Source organism: Microcebus murinus, chromosome X, assembly GCF_040939455.1.
Source record: "Microcebus murinus isolate Inina chromosome X, M.murinus_Inina_mat1.0, whole genome shotgun sequence".
Lineage (NCBI taxonomy): Eukaryota > Metazoa > Chordata > Mammalia > Primates > Cheirogaleidae > Microcebus > Microcebus murinus.
Window position 1 is genome coordinate 98,833,436 of NC_134136.1, and position 15,686 is coordinate 98,849,121.

The following is a 15,686-nucleotide window of genomic DNA, read 5'->3' on the forward strand; positions in this document are numbered from 1 at the left end:
TTGCCAAAATTTTATCTTCAGGACAAGTGATAAATACAATCCATAAAAGCAACCACTTTATAGGAGGCTTTTCCTTTTGCTATTTTAATGCTGCTCACCTTATATTATTCTGCCTTTTTACAAAACAAAAAACATACTCCGAAAGACAACTGGTATTGGACTAGGGGATTATAAATTTAATAAACATCTACTCAGAAAACCATTTGTTAGCTAAAAATAATATACCAAAAAATGCTTCTCTTTCACTTTTTGTGGACCATTTAAGCCAAACCATACTAGATTTTTGATGTGCCAAGTTAAGAATGATTCCATACTGATCTGTTACACATATAAATTCTGGCAAATTCTATTTTCAAACCACAAATATTTACTATACTATTCTTTTTCCTAAATTAATCAGCAATGAAGAGTGCAAACGAACACCCTTTACTACTGATAACTGTGACTCTAAGCACCTACTAAGTGTTATAATGATTAAAAATGAGAATTACATAAATATTAAAATGCCAAAAAGTTGAGATTTTCTATACATTTCTAGATCTATTAAGAATTACAGAACCATGAATGCATTTATAAGCTCTTCAAAAAACGATTTTCAAATTAGTAGAGGTATTCAGCCATCCTGTTCCTTAGATATGCAGGCATTACATTTAGGGCATATACATCTAAAAAGCATTTTCTAAATTACAACTTAATCAGATTAACAAAGGAAAACAAATTCAGAAAATATAAAGGACAAATGCAAGGTGTTAAACAAATATTCTAAGAAAGAGGGCCTAATCGGCCTAGAAAGATGAAAAGCAAAGCCCTGCAGTAACGTTAAATTTGAATTAAAGAATACCGTTATTTAAATAGGCAGTTAGCATTTTGTAGGAGGAAGGCCAAGCAACGTGACCATTATATATCGATCCACAGCACTGCTTTGCTATTCCGTACTTATTTGCTCACACTTATAATATAGAAATAAAGAGACAGCAACAGTTAGCCACTACAACATTAACCACTCTGGCAAAGGTTATTTAAAAAACGGCCTTGCATTTTTACAACACTTTATAGCTATAGATTATTTTCACATATATGACCTCATATAGTCCTCGCAACCCTGTGATGGGGGTATTACTGACTAGATTTCATAGATACGAAAGCCGAGGCTCCGTACGCGATTTTCTCAGCGTCACCCAGTCGAACCCAGACCTTCCGATTCCACGTTTTAACCCCACATTTCGCATAGCTCTATTTCAGGCATAAATAGAATTTTTAAAGGGAAGGAACGGGTTAGGGAAAAAATAATCATGGTACCTGCAGCTGTATGCTGCAAAAAATGGCTGAATTATGCTTCTTCCTTTTTTCTCTCTCTCTCTCTGAAAAAAAAAATTAGATTTCGAACAATTTAAGTAAACTCAAAGACAAATTAGGTCTCGGCGTCTACCAAAGGTTTGACTAAGGTCTGTGTAAAGAGGGCCACGAAACCGGTGCCTAGCTCGGGGCTGCGGGCGAAGCCCGGGCTCCTCAGGCCGGCGGCCAGGGGCGGCTACGTACCTCGGGGGTCCTGTCCAGCCTCTAGTGGACGGCAGTCTGCATGAGGAAGAAGCGGGCCGGCGGGACGATCGGTGGGCGCTCGGGCGCCGGGACGGCACTCGGTAGGCTCCTCGAACGTCTACAAGGGGCCGCTCCCGGAGCCGGCCGGGGCGCTCCAGCGGGGGACGAGTCTGCGCGACTGCAGCCCCCTCAGAAACCAGTCCTGGGAAAGAAGACAGCGCTGAGTCGCGAGTCCAGACAGTCGGGCTCCGCGCGAGGCGGCGCGGCGTCGGGGCCGGGGCCTGCCTTGCCAACGCCGGGGGGCCTCGCAGCGCCCGGCGGGGCTCGGCGGGAGGGCCGACTGCAGCAGCAGGCGGGGGAAAGGGCTGGGGGATGGCGGGCTGAGGTAAAAGCGCCGGCGGTGGCGGCGTCGACGACGGCGTCTCCGGGCTTCTGCCCCGAAGCGCGCCGAGCCTCAGGATCACCCACGCCGGGGGTGGAGGAAGGCGGGAAAGGGGCGGGGCAAGGGGCGGGGTGTGCGGGGCCACAAGCCAGGGGCCGCTCCGGGCCGCGCGCCCCCTGCGGGCCGCGGGAGCCGCCCGGGGCCCGCCCAGGGAGGCGGGGCTGGCCCGCAGGAGGCCCCATGCGCCCGAATCTCGACGCGCAAGCCCGCCAAGCCGGGAAAGAGGGCGGGGGGTGGGAAGCCAGGGGATGGAAAGCTGGGCCAGGGAGGCCCCCTCGGCCCCTGCTGGCGCCCCAAGGGGGCCAGCGTGCAGCCTAGCGGGTGTTTACCTTCTCCCTGGTCGGGCGCCAACGCCGCCATCTTTCAGCCCAATGAGCGTCACTTCCGGCGCCACGGGAGCGGGAGCTGGTGTGGGAACCGGGTGGGGGGAGGATTGTCCTGCGCCCACTGCGCCCTGCGTCCTAGCCACTTGCGCGCCACCCCAGCTCGGCCCCACCGAGGAAAAGAGGCGACCCGGCGCAATGGCTGAGGACCCGGTCCGACGCTGCTTCCCCCACAGCGCCGCCGTCGGGTCTGGGAACACTGGGCTGTTAGCTCCTCCCCTCGCAGCGGTCCTTCTCCGGCTGCGCAAGCGGAGGGCCACCAGCCACTGCGGTGCGCCCACCTTGGACAAGTTGAGGGTTAGAAAGCTGGGAGTGTTTTTTTTTTTGCATCTTGCACACGGTGGGGGCGGGGGAACCGGGACAACGTGGAGAGAGCTTTGCAATAGCTACCTGTTATAAAAGTGACTAGATCTGCACCAAATGACATCATTTTTGTAAAGCAGTTTGCAGTGGTTTATTGCGTCACACTTCTGCTTGGCTTATAGCACAACGACACGTTTCATAAATAAATTTCCTAGAGGTGGGAAAATTAATAAAAAATGGCATGTCTGCACCACACGGAGAAATGCCGGATCTAAAAAAGCTGTTTCTACTTGCGTAGAAAATAAGCAAGAACGAACATTCAGAGGGCAGTGATTCTCGTTCCTTTTTAACAAATCAGCTGTAGAATTTTAGCTAATGCTTTTTAAATATCACCTTTAAGAATATAAGGACTACACTATAGGACTGTTTTGTAAATTTATTATTATGCAATGTCTTTGTGGGAAAGGTGTAGATGACAAAAATACAGTTGGAAGCCAGTGGTTCTACAACTAACCTCAAATTAGGGCATCCATTGCCCATTTTTGATCCTAAACTGAGGTATTTCTGCTTCCCCAACCCCCACTCCCACCCCCCGCCGCCATTTTCTCTCTAGACCAATATCCCGATGAACTTTCCGTGAGATGTGTGGCTAAAAGCAATCATTATCTCTTTCTAGCAAAGTTGAACATGCCATGTTTCCAAAGAGGCCAGAATAGCATACTGTGTACTGTTTTGCTGAAGTAGACTACTTCGTGGGAAAAGCAGAGAATCACCTCAATCTTTTGGAAATGGGGAAATAATCTTCCCCTTTTCGATTTAAAGTATAAAACAAGCTTTAAAAACTATAAACCACTGAAATTCCCAAGTTGCTCACACATTCTTCCCATCTTTTCCAGTAGATCCTTTAACATATTTGTTCATCATTTTTAAATCCTTGCTGTATTTGTATCTATTACTGCATGACAAATTACCCCAGATTTCACCTTAAAACAAATTAAAACATTTTTAAAACTATAAAATCAACATTAAAATTGCATACATTCAACTTTTGAACATTTTAATTTTCATAAATTATTCCTGGACATCTGAAAACGCTAAATTTTTATTTTTGTGCACTAATTAACACATACATTTTGAGCTATACATTACTATGTGGCACTGACCTGTCCAGAGAGGCTTCTGTTCTTGATTCAGGCAGGAACTGAAATGTTTCTGTGTTCTGTGTAGCAGGTATAAATGTACAGTGAATGATGTCATAAGCCATTGTGATCAGTGTACACCCCTTATGATTTTACATGATTTCATAGGTGGTATTTCATTATGTTCAAAATGTGCTTTTTTGGATACTTTACTGCTTCTGAAACTGGGCTGTGTTTTTCAATCCTTCTATATATTTACTATGTAAACTCCCTTCAAAGTTATCTTTAATCAGTGATGCCTCTTTCATTCTCATATAAAAAAATAGTAGTGTGTTATATATAGAATCTCTAGTACCTTAAGAAGACATTCTGCTCCTCCATTATCAAGGAAAGTAAAAACCCCTCATTTAAGTAAACTAATGCCTCCAGGTAATTCCTGTTTTCAATTACTTTACCTACCAGTTGCTGGAAAGTAATGGAAGTTTCTAAATACCTTGAGGTTATCCTTTCACACTTGGTTAGAGCCCCACAGGGCAGAGGGAAGCTGTGTTTCCTAGCCCTCTGGCCTAAGTATTTAAGAATACACATTTCTCAATCGCTATCTATCCTATTTATCTAGAAACCCTCAAGGTCAGAGGTATGCTAGAGCATTGGGCCTGGGAATAGTGATGGAGTTGGAAGGAAGTTCCTCCCCAGGGGTTCTGAAGACTTAGGATACTGCATACCCTCCTCCACACTCCTGTTTTTGTTTTTTAAGAAGTTGAGGCTTTCCAGAAATCCGGAGTCTTTTGTAGTTGTCTTGGTAATCACTTTTCATGTAATTAGCCCCCACCCAATCAATCTTTGGGAGTCAGAGTAATATCTTTTTTTTTTTTTTTTTTTTTTTTTTGAGACAGAGTCTCGCTTTGTTGCCCAGGCTAGAGTGAGTGCCATGGCGTCAGCCTAGCTCACAGCAACCTCAAACTCCTGGGCTCGAGTGATCCTTCTGCCTCAGCCTCCCGGGTAGCTGGGACTACAGGCATGCGCCACCATGCCCGGCTAATTTTTTTTTAATATATATATCAGTTGGCCAATTAATTTCTTTCTATTTATAGTAGAGACGGGGTCTCGCTCTTGCTCAGGCTGGTTTTGAACTCCTGACCTTGAGCAATCCGCCCGCCTCGGCCTCCCAAGAGCTAGGATTACAGGCGTGAGCCACAAGAGTAATATCTTAAGCAAACTCTAATAAAGCTGCATATGCATTCTCTTTCCTCTTGAAAACTGTTTTGTCACTATATAGCTGTTCAGAATTTTTCCAGCATTTTGTAGGATCCAGTCCAGCTCAGTACCTCGGGGTCCACTGGTATCCCCCAAATCAGTACCAACTTCTTCTAGGGCAAGTCCACATCAAACCCTATATGCCAGCATGTTCAAGCAGGACAGTGGCTGTCATCCTAAACATTATATCTTAGTTCCTAGATAGAACCTTCAAAAAGCAATCTGAGGGTCCCCAATTTTTCCAGCTTTTTAAATTCATTGTTTTAACAGCCAAATAGAATAACTTGAGCCCCATGGCCAGTTCGGTGGCTCACGCCTATAATCCTAGCACTCTAGGAGCCCAAGGTGGGAGGATGGAGAGGAGAGGATCGCTTGAGCTCAGGAGTTTGAGAGCAGCCTGAGCAAGAGCAAGAGTAAGACCCCGTCTCTACTAAAAACAGAAAAAAATTACCCAGGCATGGTAGTGGACGCCTGTAGTCCCAGCTACTCGGGAGGCAGAGGCAGGAGGATCACTTGAGCCCAGGAGTTTGAGGTTGCAGTGAGCTAGGCTGATGCCACGGCACACTAGCCCAGGCAACAGTGAGACTCTGTCTCAAAAACAAAACAAAACACGGCCGGCCGGGCGCGGTGGCTCACGCCTGTAATCCTAACTCTCTGGGAGGCCGAGGCGGGCGGATTGCTCAAGGTCAGGAGTTCGAAACCAGCCTGAGTAAGAGCGAGACCCCGTCTCTACTATAAATAGAAAGAAATTAATTGGCCAACTAACATATACAAAAAATTAGCCGGGCATGGTGGCGAATGCCTGTAGTCCCAGCTACTTGGGAGGCTGAGGCAGGAGGATTGCTTGAGCCAGGAGTTCGAGGTTGCTGTGAGCTAGGCTGCCGCCACGGCACTCACTCTAGCCTGGGCAACAAAGCGAGACTCTGTCTTAAAAAAAAAAAAAAAAAAAAAAAAGTTTGGGCCTTTGGCAGGGCGCAGTGGCTCAGGCCTGTAATCCTAGCATTCTGGGAGGCCAAGGCAGGTGGATCACTCTAGGTCAGGAGTTTGAAACCAGCCAGAGGAAGAGAGAGACCACATCTCTGCTAAAAATAGAAATTAACTGGCCAACTAAAAATATATAGAAAAAATTGGCTGGGCATGGTGGCGCATGCCTGTAGACCCAGTTACTCAGGAGGCTGAGGCAGAAGGATCGCTTGAGCCCAGGAGTTTGAGGTTGCTGTGAGCTAGGCTGACGTCACGGCACTCTAGTCCAGGCAACAAAATGAGACTCTGTCCCCCCCCCCCAAAAAAAAATCGAGCCTTTATGTTGCATGACTAATAGGAAATTGGTGTCTTCATGAATGTTGGAAGATTCCTAGTTATACTAGGAATAGTATAATAGTATAACTATAATTATAGTTAACTATAATTCCTAGTTAGTTATACATCTTGGTCATCACCGGTCACCTCTCACTTGCACTGGCTCCTCTTAGCTTCTCTTCTTAGTACCTCTGGCCTTCTGGTCTGTCACCATTTCTCCACATTTCTCTAGTTCTCTCTGTCCACTTCTTCCTAATTTATGAACCTGAATCTCCACTTCCCTAGGCAAAGAAAAACCTAAAGCTATCACAAGGAAACATCAATCTCTTTAAACAGGTCATGGCTTTTAGAGATCCCTACACAGGGATTTCTTCACTGGCATCTCTAAGTCAGGTCTGTAGTCATTTGGTGGGAACCCTTTCTTAAGCATATCAACTGTTTCTCCCATCTCTTCTCTTCTCCAATGCCATGAGCCCCAAATCCAGCCCCTGGGCCAACCTGGGATAATACTAAATCCCTAAATATCCAAAAGGGATGTGGATGCAAAACCCACACAAAACTCCTGCAAAGTGTACTCCCCCCAAAACAGATGGTGTCTGAAGTATTTACATTTGTATTATTTCACCAATGTGGGAAGCTACTTGAGGAAAATGAATTGATAATTTGAAGTATATGTACATGCCCAAGAGGACTCAACGTGATCTGTCCTGGAACCAAGTGCTTCTCCACTATTTCACTTTCACCCTTAAAGCCTTAGCAAGCAAATATCTGCTGGCAGTTGTTAAAATAACTGCTTGGCCCCTGCTGCCAGCTGTCAAGGGTTCAGAAACATTCAGGCTTAGTCTCAGAGTCCCCAACACATTGTGACAGGTTTAGGGAACATGGGGTGTTATGATGTAACCCAGGCTTGGGGCTTCTCAGAGTCAGGGATCTATAAGTTCAGGCCAAAGGGAAGAAGGAGAGGGGGAAATGGAGAGAATAAAAGACATCCACAGGCAAGTGTGTTCCAGACCTGGAGAGGCAGTAAGGAACTTTTAGAGAATTACTGATAATTTAGTAGGGTTAGAATGTAGGACAAAAGGAGGGGGAAGGGAACAAAGGAAAAGATCAGGCAGGCCACTGAATGTAGACTGTGGCAATCAGGGCTTCCACCCTCCTGTGTTGCCTTTCCTCCCGTGCTCTTTCCATTGTACCTTGTAATTGTACTAATTAACATATTAGATGATCTTTACATTATTGCGTTTTATTCCTACTTAATTCCATAAATTGTTAGTTTGGAATCTATTATACTAATTTATTTACTCATTCCATAAGTATTTATGAGTGCCTACTACATGCCAAGACCTGTTCTACACACCAGGGATCTATCAGTGAATAAAACATATGAAAATCCTAGCACTCAGGGGTGGCTGGTGGGGTGAGAAAAAAAAAGAAAATCCTAGCCCTCTTACACATTACATAAGTGAGGTAATAAACAAAATAAATAAACAAAATAACTGGGATGATGGGGTAGGAGGTGTCATTTGAGCCTTGACTTGAAGGAGATGAAGGACTAGACTGTATAAAGCCTGTAGGCCACTCTAAGGTCTCTGGCCTTTGAGAAACTGGGAATCATTGGAAAGTTTTGAGGAAAGGAACAATGTGGTTTGATACTTGGGCTGCTGTGTAAGTAATAGAATTTAGGAAGACAAGCACAGAAGCAGTGAGATGGGTCAGGAGACCATTCCAACAATGGAATGGAATGAAGGCTACTGTGCAGACAGTAAGAAGTAGCTGAACTCTGCAAATATTCTGAAGATAGAGCCAGCAGAATTTCCTGGATGTAGGGATAAAGGAAAGAGAGAGTCAAGGATGACACCAAGGTTTCTATCCTGAGCAACTGGAAGCATGGAATTGTCATTTCCCAAGACTGGAAGACCTCGAGGAGCAGGTTTGAAGGGACTGAGGATGGAAGGAGAAAGGTGCAAGGACTGGGCCCAAGAGCATGCCAAGGGTAGGGAGCCATGCTACAGAATGAAGGGAACTGGTCTAGGAGATCAGACAGTATAGAATGCTACAAGCTGGAGAGAAAGATACTGTAAGTTGCTAAACATCCACTATCAGTAAGAGATACAACAAATATTGCCATTTTAACTGCATATGTTTATCTTGAAACATGATGTACACAATACTCCCTTGTAAATGAATGACCTTGAAAAGAACACATTGTAATATTTAGAGACAAGGTCTTAGCTCTGCTGCCTAGCCTACAGTACAGTGGCGTGATCATAGCTCACTGTAACCTTGAACTCCTGGGCTCAAGTGATCTTTCTGCCTCTGCTTCCCAAGTAGCTGGTACTACAGGTTCGGGCCACCACACCTGGCTGATTTTTCTATTTTTTGTAGAGACAGGGTCTCTTTCTTGCTCAGGCTGGGCTCAAACTCCTGGCCTCAAGTGATCCTTCCACCTCGGCCTACTAAAGGGCTGGGAATACAGGCGTGAGCCACCTCACCCAGACAAAAAAAAGAACAATTTTTTTTTTTTTTTTTTGAGACAGAGTCTCACTTGTTGCCCAGGCTAGAGTGAGTGCCGTGGCGTCAGCCTATTTCACAGCAACCTCAAACTCCTGGGCTCAAGCGATCCTTCTGCCTCAGTCTCCCGAGTAGCTGGGACTACAGGCATGCGCCACCATGCCCGGCTAATTTTTTCTCTATATATTAGTTGGACAATTAATTTCTTTCTATTTATAGTAGAGATGAGGTCTCGCTCTTGCTCAGGCTGGTTTCGAACTCCTGACCTTGAGCAATCCGCCCGTCTCGGCCTCCCAGAGAGCTAGGGTTACAGGCGTGAGCCACCGCGCCCGGCCAAAAAGAACAAATTTTTAAAAGAAGGTAATAATTTTTGTGCTCCTTATGAACCAATGAAAAGTAACACTATGCTTCAGCTTCAGAAACCTCAGAGTTCAAGCTACACATTCAAGAGGTGAGATTGAGATTACCAGGGGGCTGAGTGTAAATAGAGCAAGGTCTGGGCTGTGGGGCACACCAATATGAGGGAGTCACCTGGGAGAAGATAGGGAACTTTCAAGGAAGCAGAGAAGGAGTAGCCAGTGAGATAAGGGTAAGACAAAGAGTGTGCTATGCTAAGCCAGATACAAAAGCACTGTAATTGCTAAACATCCACTGTCAATGAAGGATGAAATGAATGTCACCATTTTAACTAAATGTATTTTTTTTATTAAGACACAATCTCACTCTGTTGCCCAGGCTAGAGTGCTGTGGCATCAGCCTAGCTCACAGCAACCTCAAACTCCTGGGCTCAAGGGATCTTCCTGCCTTAGCCTCCCAAGTAGCTCCCATGCCCACTAATTTTTCTATATATTTTTAGTTGGCCAATTAATTTTGTTCTATTTTTAGTAGAGATGGGGTCTCACTCTTGCTCAGGCTGGTTTCGAACTCCTGACCTTAAGCAATCCTTCCACCTCAGCCTCCCAGAGTGCTAGGATTACAGGTGTGAACCACCGCGCTGGGCCTTAACTAAATGTATTTGCTTTGAAACACAATGCAGACAATGCCCCCCTTATAAATGAAAATGTTAAAAGGAACAACCCCCCAAAAGTTAATCATTTTAAGCTCTTTATGAATCAATGAAAAGTAACCTTAGAAGCCTCAAGATATAAGCCACATTTTCCTAAGTACCACATTTCAGTAGATGTGGACCCAAACACACACACACATCCTAAGTGTGAGTGCCAGAGTTGAGGCGAGTAGCAGCAATAAAGAGCTGCTGTATTGTGTTGCAAGATGAAAGAAGTGAAAAAAAGCCTCCAGTAATTGCCATTGCCAGCAGTACAGAGACACAACTTTAGGTTTTGGGGACTGTGGCTAAGGACACAGACAAGAATGAATGTAGGCTCTAGGGTTATGTATTCATTCTAAAGCTAAGTGCTTAAAAAACAGTTATAGGCTGGGCGTGGTGGCTCACACCTGTAATCCTAGCACTCTGGGAGGCTGAGGCGGGTGGATCGCTCAAGGTTAGGAGTTCGAAACCAGCCTGAGCAAGAGGGAGACTCCGTTTCTACTAAAAATAGAAAAAAATTAATTGGCCAACTAAAAATACATAGAAAAAATTACCTGGGCATGGTGGCGCACAGCTGTAGTCCTAGCTACTTGGGAGGCTGAGGCAGGAGGATCGCTTGAGCCCAGAAGTTTGAGGTTGCTGTGAGGTAGGCTGATGCCATGGCACTCTAGCCATGGCAACAGAGTGAGACTGTCTCAAACAAAACAAAACAAAACAAAACAAAAAACAGTTATAGCATAACTAACTCAAGACAAACTTTCTTTGTAGATGTAGGGCAGAGAGGGACTTTAGGTAAGTCAGTGCTGGCCTCCTCAGCCTTGGGGGGGGGAGCTAAAGGGAAAGCAGGGGTACAGTTTCACATCTGAACATTGAGACCCAGGCCAGATGGAAAGGAGGCTGAGTTTCATGCTGTCTAGGGACTTGGTGAGGGATATTATAATAGAATGCTAAGCATAGGTGAGGCAGGATAGCCCTTTGGGATTAGAAGTCTCCATATTGTCAAGATGGTAATTCTTCCCAAATTGATCTGCAGATTCACAATAATCCCTATCAAAAACCTGGCTGGTTGAGAATGATTGTACATGGGTGAAAAAAAAAAAAAGAAACCAGCAAGAATGGGTATGGAGTTTCAGTTTTGCAAGATAAAAAAGTTCTAGAGATCTGTTGCACTAACAATGTGCATATAGTTAACACTACTGTACTGTATAGTTAGAAATGGTTAATATGCTAAATTTTACGCTATGTGTTTTTACCACAATAAAAAAACCTCAGCGGCCGGGCGCGGTGGCTCACGCCTGTAATCCTAGCTCTCTGGGAGGCCGAGGCGGGCGGATTGCTCGAGGTCAGGAGTTCGAAACTAGCCTGAGCAAGAGCGAGACCCCCGCCTCTACTAAAAATAGAAAGAAATAAATTGGCCAACTAGTATATACAAAAAATCAGCCGGGCATGGTGGCGAATGCCTGTAGTCCCAGCTACTTGGGAGGCTGAGGCAGGAGGATCGCTTGAGCCCAGGAGTTTGAGGTTGCTGTGAGCTAGGCTGACGCCACGGCACTCACTCTAGCCTGGGCAACAAAGCGAGACTCTGTCTCAAAAAAAAAAAAAAAAAAACACCTCAGCACGGTTTGTTTGTTTTTTTTACAGAAATTGACAAGCTGATCCTAAAATCGATATGGAAATGCAAAGGCCCTAGAATAGCCAAAACAATTTTGAAAAAGAACATATTAAAGGACTTATACTTCACAATTTCAAAATGTAGCATAAAACTAAAAAATCAAAACAGTGTGGCACTGGTATAAAGACAGACATATAGATCAATGGAACAGAATTGAGAGTCCAGAGATAAACTCTTATTTATGGTCAATTTATTCTATTTAGGTATTTTTTGAGGCAGAGTCTCACACCGCTCAGTCACCCAGCTAGAGTGCATTGGCGTCATCATATTAAACAGCTTGCTGCAACCTCAAACTCCTGGGCTCAAGCGATCCTTCTCTGCCTCGGCCTCCCGAGTGGCTGGGACTTACAGGTTTGTGCCGCCATACTCGGTTAATTATTCTAAAATTTTTCTATTTTTTGTAGAGATGGGGTCTTGCTCTTGCTCAGGCTGGTCTGGAACTCCTGACCTCACCCGATCAGCCTCCCAGAATGCTAGGATTACAGACCTAGTATTATAGCCTCTGCACCCAGCCTATTATTTATATTTTTAAAGGTGGGGTCTCACTCTGTCACCCAGGCTGTAGGGCAGTGACACGATCATAGCTCACTGCAGCCTTGATTTGAACTCCTGGGCTCAAGCAATCCTCCTGTCTCAGCCTCCCACGTAGCTAGGAGGTGCAAGCCACCTCACCTGGCTGATGGTCAATTTATTTTTGATAAAAGGTGCCCAGGCAATTCAATAGAGAAAGGACAGTCTTTTCAATAAATAGCGCTGGGACAATTGGATATCCAGGTGCACAAAGATGGAGTTAAACCTTCACCTCAAACTATACACAAAAATCCATCTAAATGCCTAAATATAACAGCTACAACTATAAACCTGTAAGAAGAAAACATTGCAGGGCTTTGTGGCTCATGCCCATAATCCCAGCACTTTCGGAGGCTGAGCTGGAAGGATCACTTGAGTCTGACAGTTGGAGGTTGCAGTGAGCTGTGAACCTGCCACTGCACTCTAGCCTGAGTGACAGAGTGAGACCCTGTCTCAAAATAAAATAAATAAATAAATAAAATGAAAACATAGAAGTAAATCATATGACCTTGGGTTAGGGAAAGTGTTCTTAGATGTAACACCAAAAGCATGATCCATAAAAGAGAAAATCAATACATAAATTGACTTCATCAAAGTTAAAAAGTTTTGCTCTTAGGCCGGGCTCAGTATCTCATGCCTGCAATCCTAGCACTCTGGGAGGCCGAGGCTGGTGGGTTGCTCAAGGTCAGGAGTTTGAAACCAGCCTGAGCAAGAGCGAGACCCCATCTCTACTAAAAATAGAAAGAAATTAATTGGCCAACTAACATATATAGAAAAAATTAGCTGGGCATGGGGGCGCATGCCTGTAGTCCCAGCTACCTGGGAGGCTGAGGCAGAAGGATCACTTGAGGCCAGGAGTTTGAGGTTGCTGTGAGCTAGGCTGATGCCATGGCACTCTAGTCCGGGCAACAGAGTGAGATTCTGTCTTGAAAAAAAAAATTTTTTTTTTCTCTTCAAAGATACCAATAGACCAGGCTTGGTGGCTTGCCTGTAATCCTAGCATTCGGGAGGCTGAGGCAGGAGGACTGCTGGAGTTTAGGAGTTGGAGACTAGCCTGAGCAGGAGCAAGACCCCTTCTCAACTAAAAACAGAAAAAATCAGCCGGGCGTGGCGGCACACACCTGTTTTCCCAGCTACTCAGGAGGCTGAGGCAGGAAGATTGCTTGAGCCCAGGAGTTTGATTTTGCTGTGAGCTATGGCACTCAAGCCCAGGCCACAGAGTGAGATTCTGTCTCACAAAAAAAAAAAAAAAAAAGACACCAAACTACAGACTAGAAGAAAACATTTGCAAATCTTACATTTGAAAAAAAAAATCATACATCTGGTAACCGACTTGTGTCCAGAATACAGAAAAAACCTCTCACAACTCAATAAGAAGATAAACAACCCAATTTAAAAATGGGTAAAAGATGTGAAAAGACATTTTCCCAAAGAGATACAAATGGCTTAATAAGTACATGAAAAGATGCTTATCATCCATTAGTCATTGGTGAAATGTGAATTAAAATCACACCCACTAGAATGGCTATAGTAAAAAAAAAAAAGACAATTGCAAGTGTTGGTGAGGATGTGGGGAAACTGGAGCCTTCATACACTGCTAGTGGGAATGTAAAATGGTACAGCCATTTTGGTAAACTGTTTAAATGTTTCTCAAAACATTAAACATAAATTTACCATAGGACTTAGCAATTGTGCTAGATATTTATCAAAAGAAATGAAAACATGTTGTCATAAAAACTTACATACATATATTCATTAGCAGCATTATTCACAATAGCCAAGAAGGGGAAACAATCCAAATATCTATCAACTGGTGAATGGATAAACAAAACATGATATGAAATTATATTTCAGCAATAAAAAGAATGAACTAAGAGTGGAATTGGAATGTTCCTAACACAAAGAAATGATAAATACTTGAGGTGATGGATATCCCAATTACCCTGATTTGATTACACATCGTATGTCTGTATCAAAACATCATATGTACCCCACAAATATATAAAACTATTACGTCCCTACAATAATTAAAAATAAAACATTAAAAAAGGAAGGAACTGATAAATACTACAACATGGATGAACCTCAAAACCGTTATGCTAAGTGAAAGAAGCCAGACACGAAAGACCATATAAGATTCCATTTAAGTGAAATGTCCAGAAAAGGCAAATCTTTAGAGGTATAAAGTCCATTAGTAGTTGCCTGGAGCTGGAGATAGGAGCAGGATTTTTTTTTTTTTTTTTTTTTTTTTTTTTTTTTTTTGTCATAAAACAGCTTCCAAGGGAAAGGAATTGACTGAAAATAGATACAAGGGATTTCTTTGGGGTACTGGAAATGTTCCAAATCTGGATTGTGGGGATGGTTGCACAACTCTGTAAATTTACTAAAAATCACCGAATTGTATACTTAAAACGGGCAAATCTTATGTATGTAAACTACAATAAAACCAATATTTTTTTAAAAAAGTATACTTATACTTGGTTATGAATCCCAGCTCTAATACTAGCTGTGGAATTTGGGGCATGTTACTCAATCTTCCTTTTTTTTTTTTAAACATTGAGTGATTCTTATTAGAAAATCCTCTAATAGAAAATCCTCAGAGATATATCATGTTTATAGACTAAAATACTCAATAGTATAAAAAGACATAATTTCTTTCCCAAATGATTCCATAGGCTGAAACAAATTTCAAAATAGTCATGATATTTTAAAAAATGGAACATGACAAGCTGATTCTAAATATATTTGGAAATGAAAAAGACAAAGAATAGGCAATATACTTTTTTTTTTTTTGGAGACAGAGTTTCACTCTGTTGCCTGGGCTAGAGTGCTGTGGTATCAGCCTAGCTCACAGCAACCTCAAACTCCTGGGCTCAAGCAATCCTCCTGCCTCAGCCTCCCGAGTAGCCAGGACTACAGGCATGCACCACCATGCCCGGCTAATTTTTTCTATATAGTTTTAGTTGTCCAATTAATTTCTTTCAATTTTTTTTAGTAGAGACGGGGGTCTCGTTCTTGCTCAGGCTGGTTTCGAACTCCTGACCTTGAGCGACCTGCCAGCCTCTGCCTCCTAGAGTGCTAGGATTACAGGCGTGAGCCACCGCGCCAGGCCGGCAATATACTTTTGAAGAAGAAAATGCATTTGACTCTTCTTGCTTCCTGCCTGCAAAAAATAAATAAATAAGTAAAAAGTATAAAATATATTATTGAAAAAAAAAGAAAATGCATTTGAAGGATTTTCTCCATTAGATATCAAGACCTTCTAGAAAGCTATAGTATTTAAGACTACCAGATACTGGTATAAGGCTAGATAAAGAAACTGATGGAGCATAATAAAGAACTAAGAAACAGACTCATGCACTTCTAGACACTTAATATTTAGTGTTTGTTTTGTTTTGTTTTTTTGAGATAGGGTCTCTGTCATCTGAGCTAGAGTGCAGTGGCATTATCATAGCTCACTGCAGCCTCAAACTCTTGGACTCAAGCGATCCTCCTGCCTCAATGTCCCCAGTAGCTGGGACTA

The 15,686-nt window shown here is 43.5% G+C and overlaps 1 protein-coding gene across 1 annotated transcript in view; it reads right to left on the minus strand.

The window, feature by feature from the left end:
* The window catches only part of KLHL15 (kelch like family member 15), a 41,848-nt gene extending 39,281 nt beyond the window's left edge, over positions 1–2,567 (minus strand). Inside the window, exons 1-2 of the mRNA XM_012784595.3 lie at positions 2,311–2,567; positions 1,540–1,741 (exon numbers count right to left, since the gene is read on the minus strand). Of these exons, the coding sequence (XP_012640049.1) occupies positions 1,540–1,741; positions 2,311–2,341 (233 nt within the window). The 5' untranslated portion in view covers positions 2,342–2,567. The remainder of the gene's footprint in view (positions 1–1,539; positions 1,742–2,310) is intronic.
* Between the last annotated feature and the right edge of the window lie 13,119 nt (positions 2,568–15,686).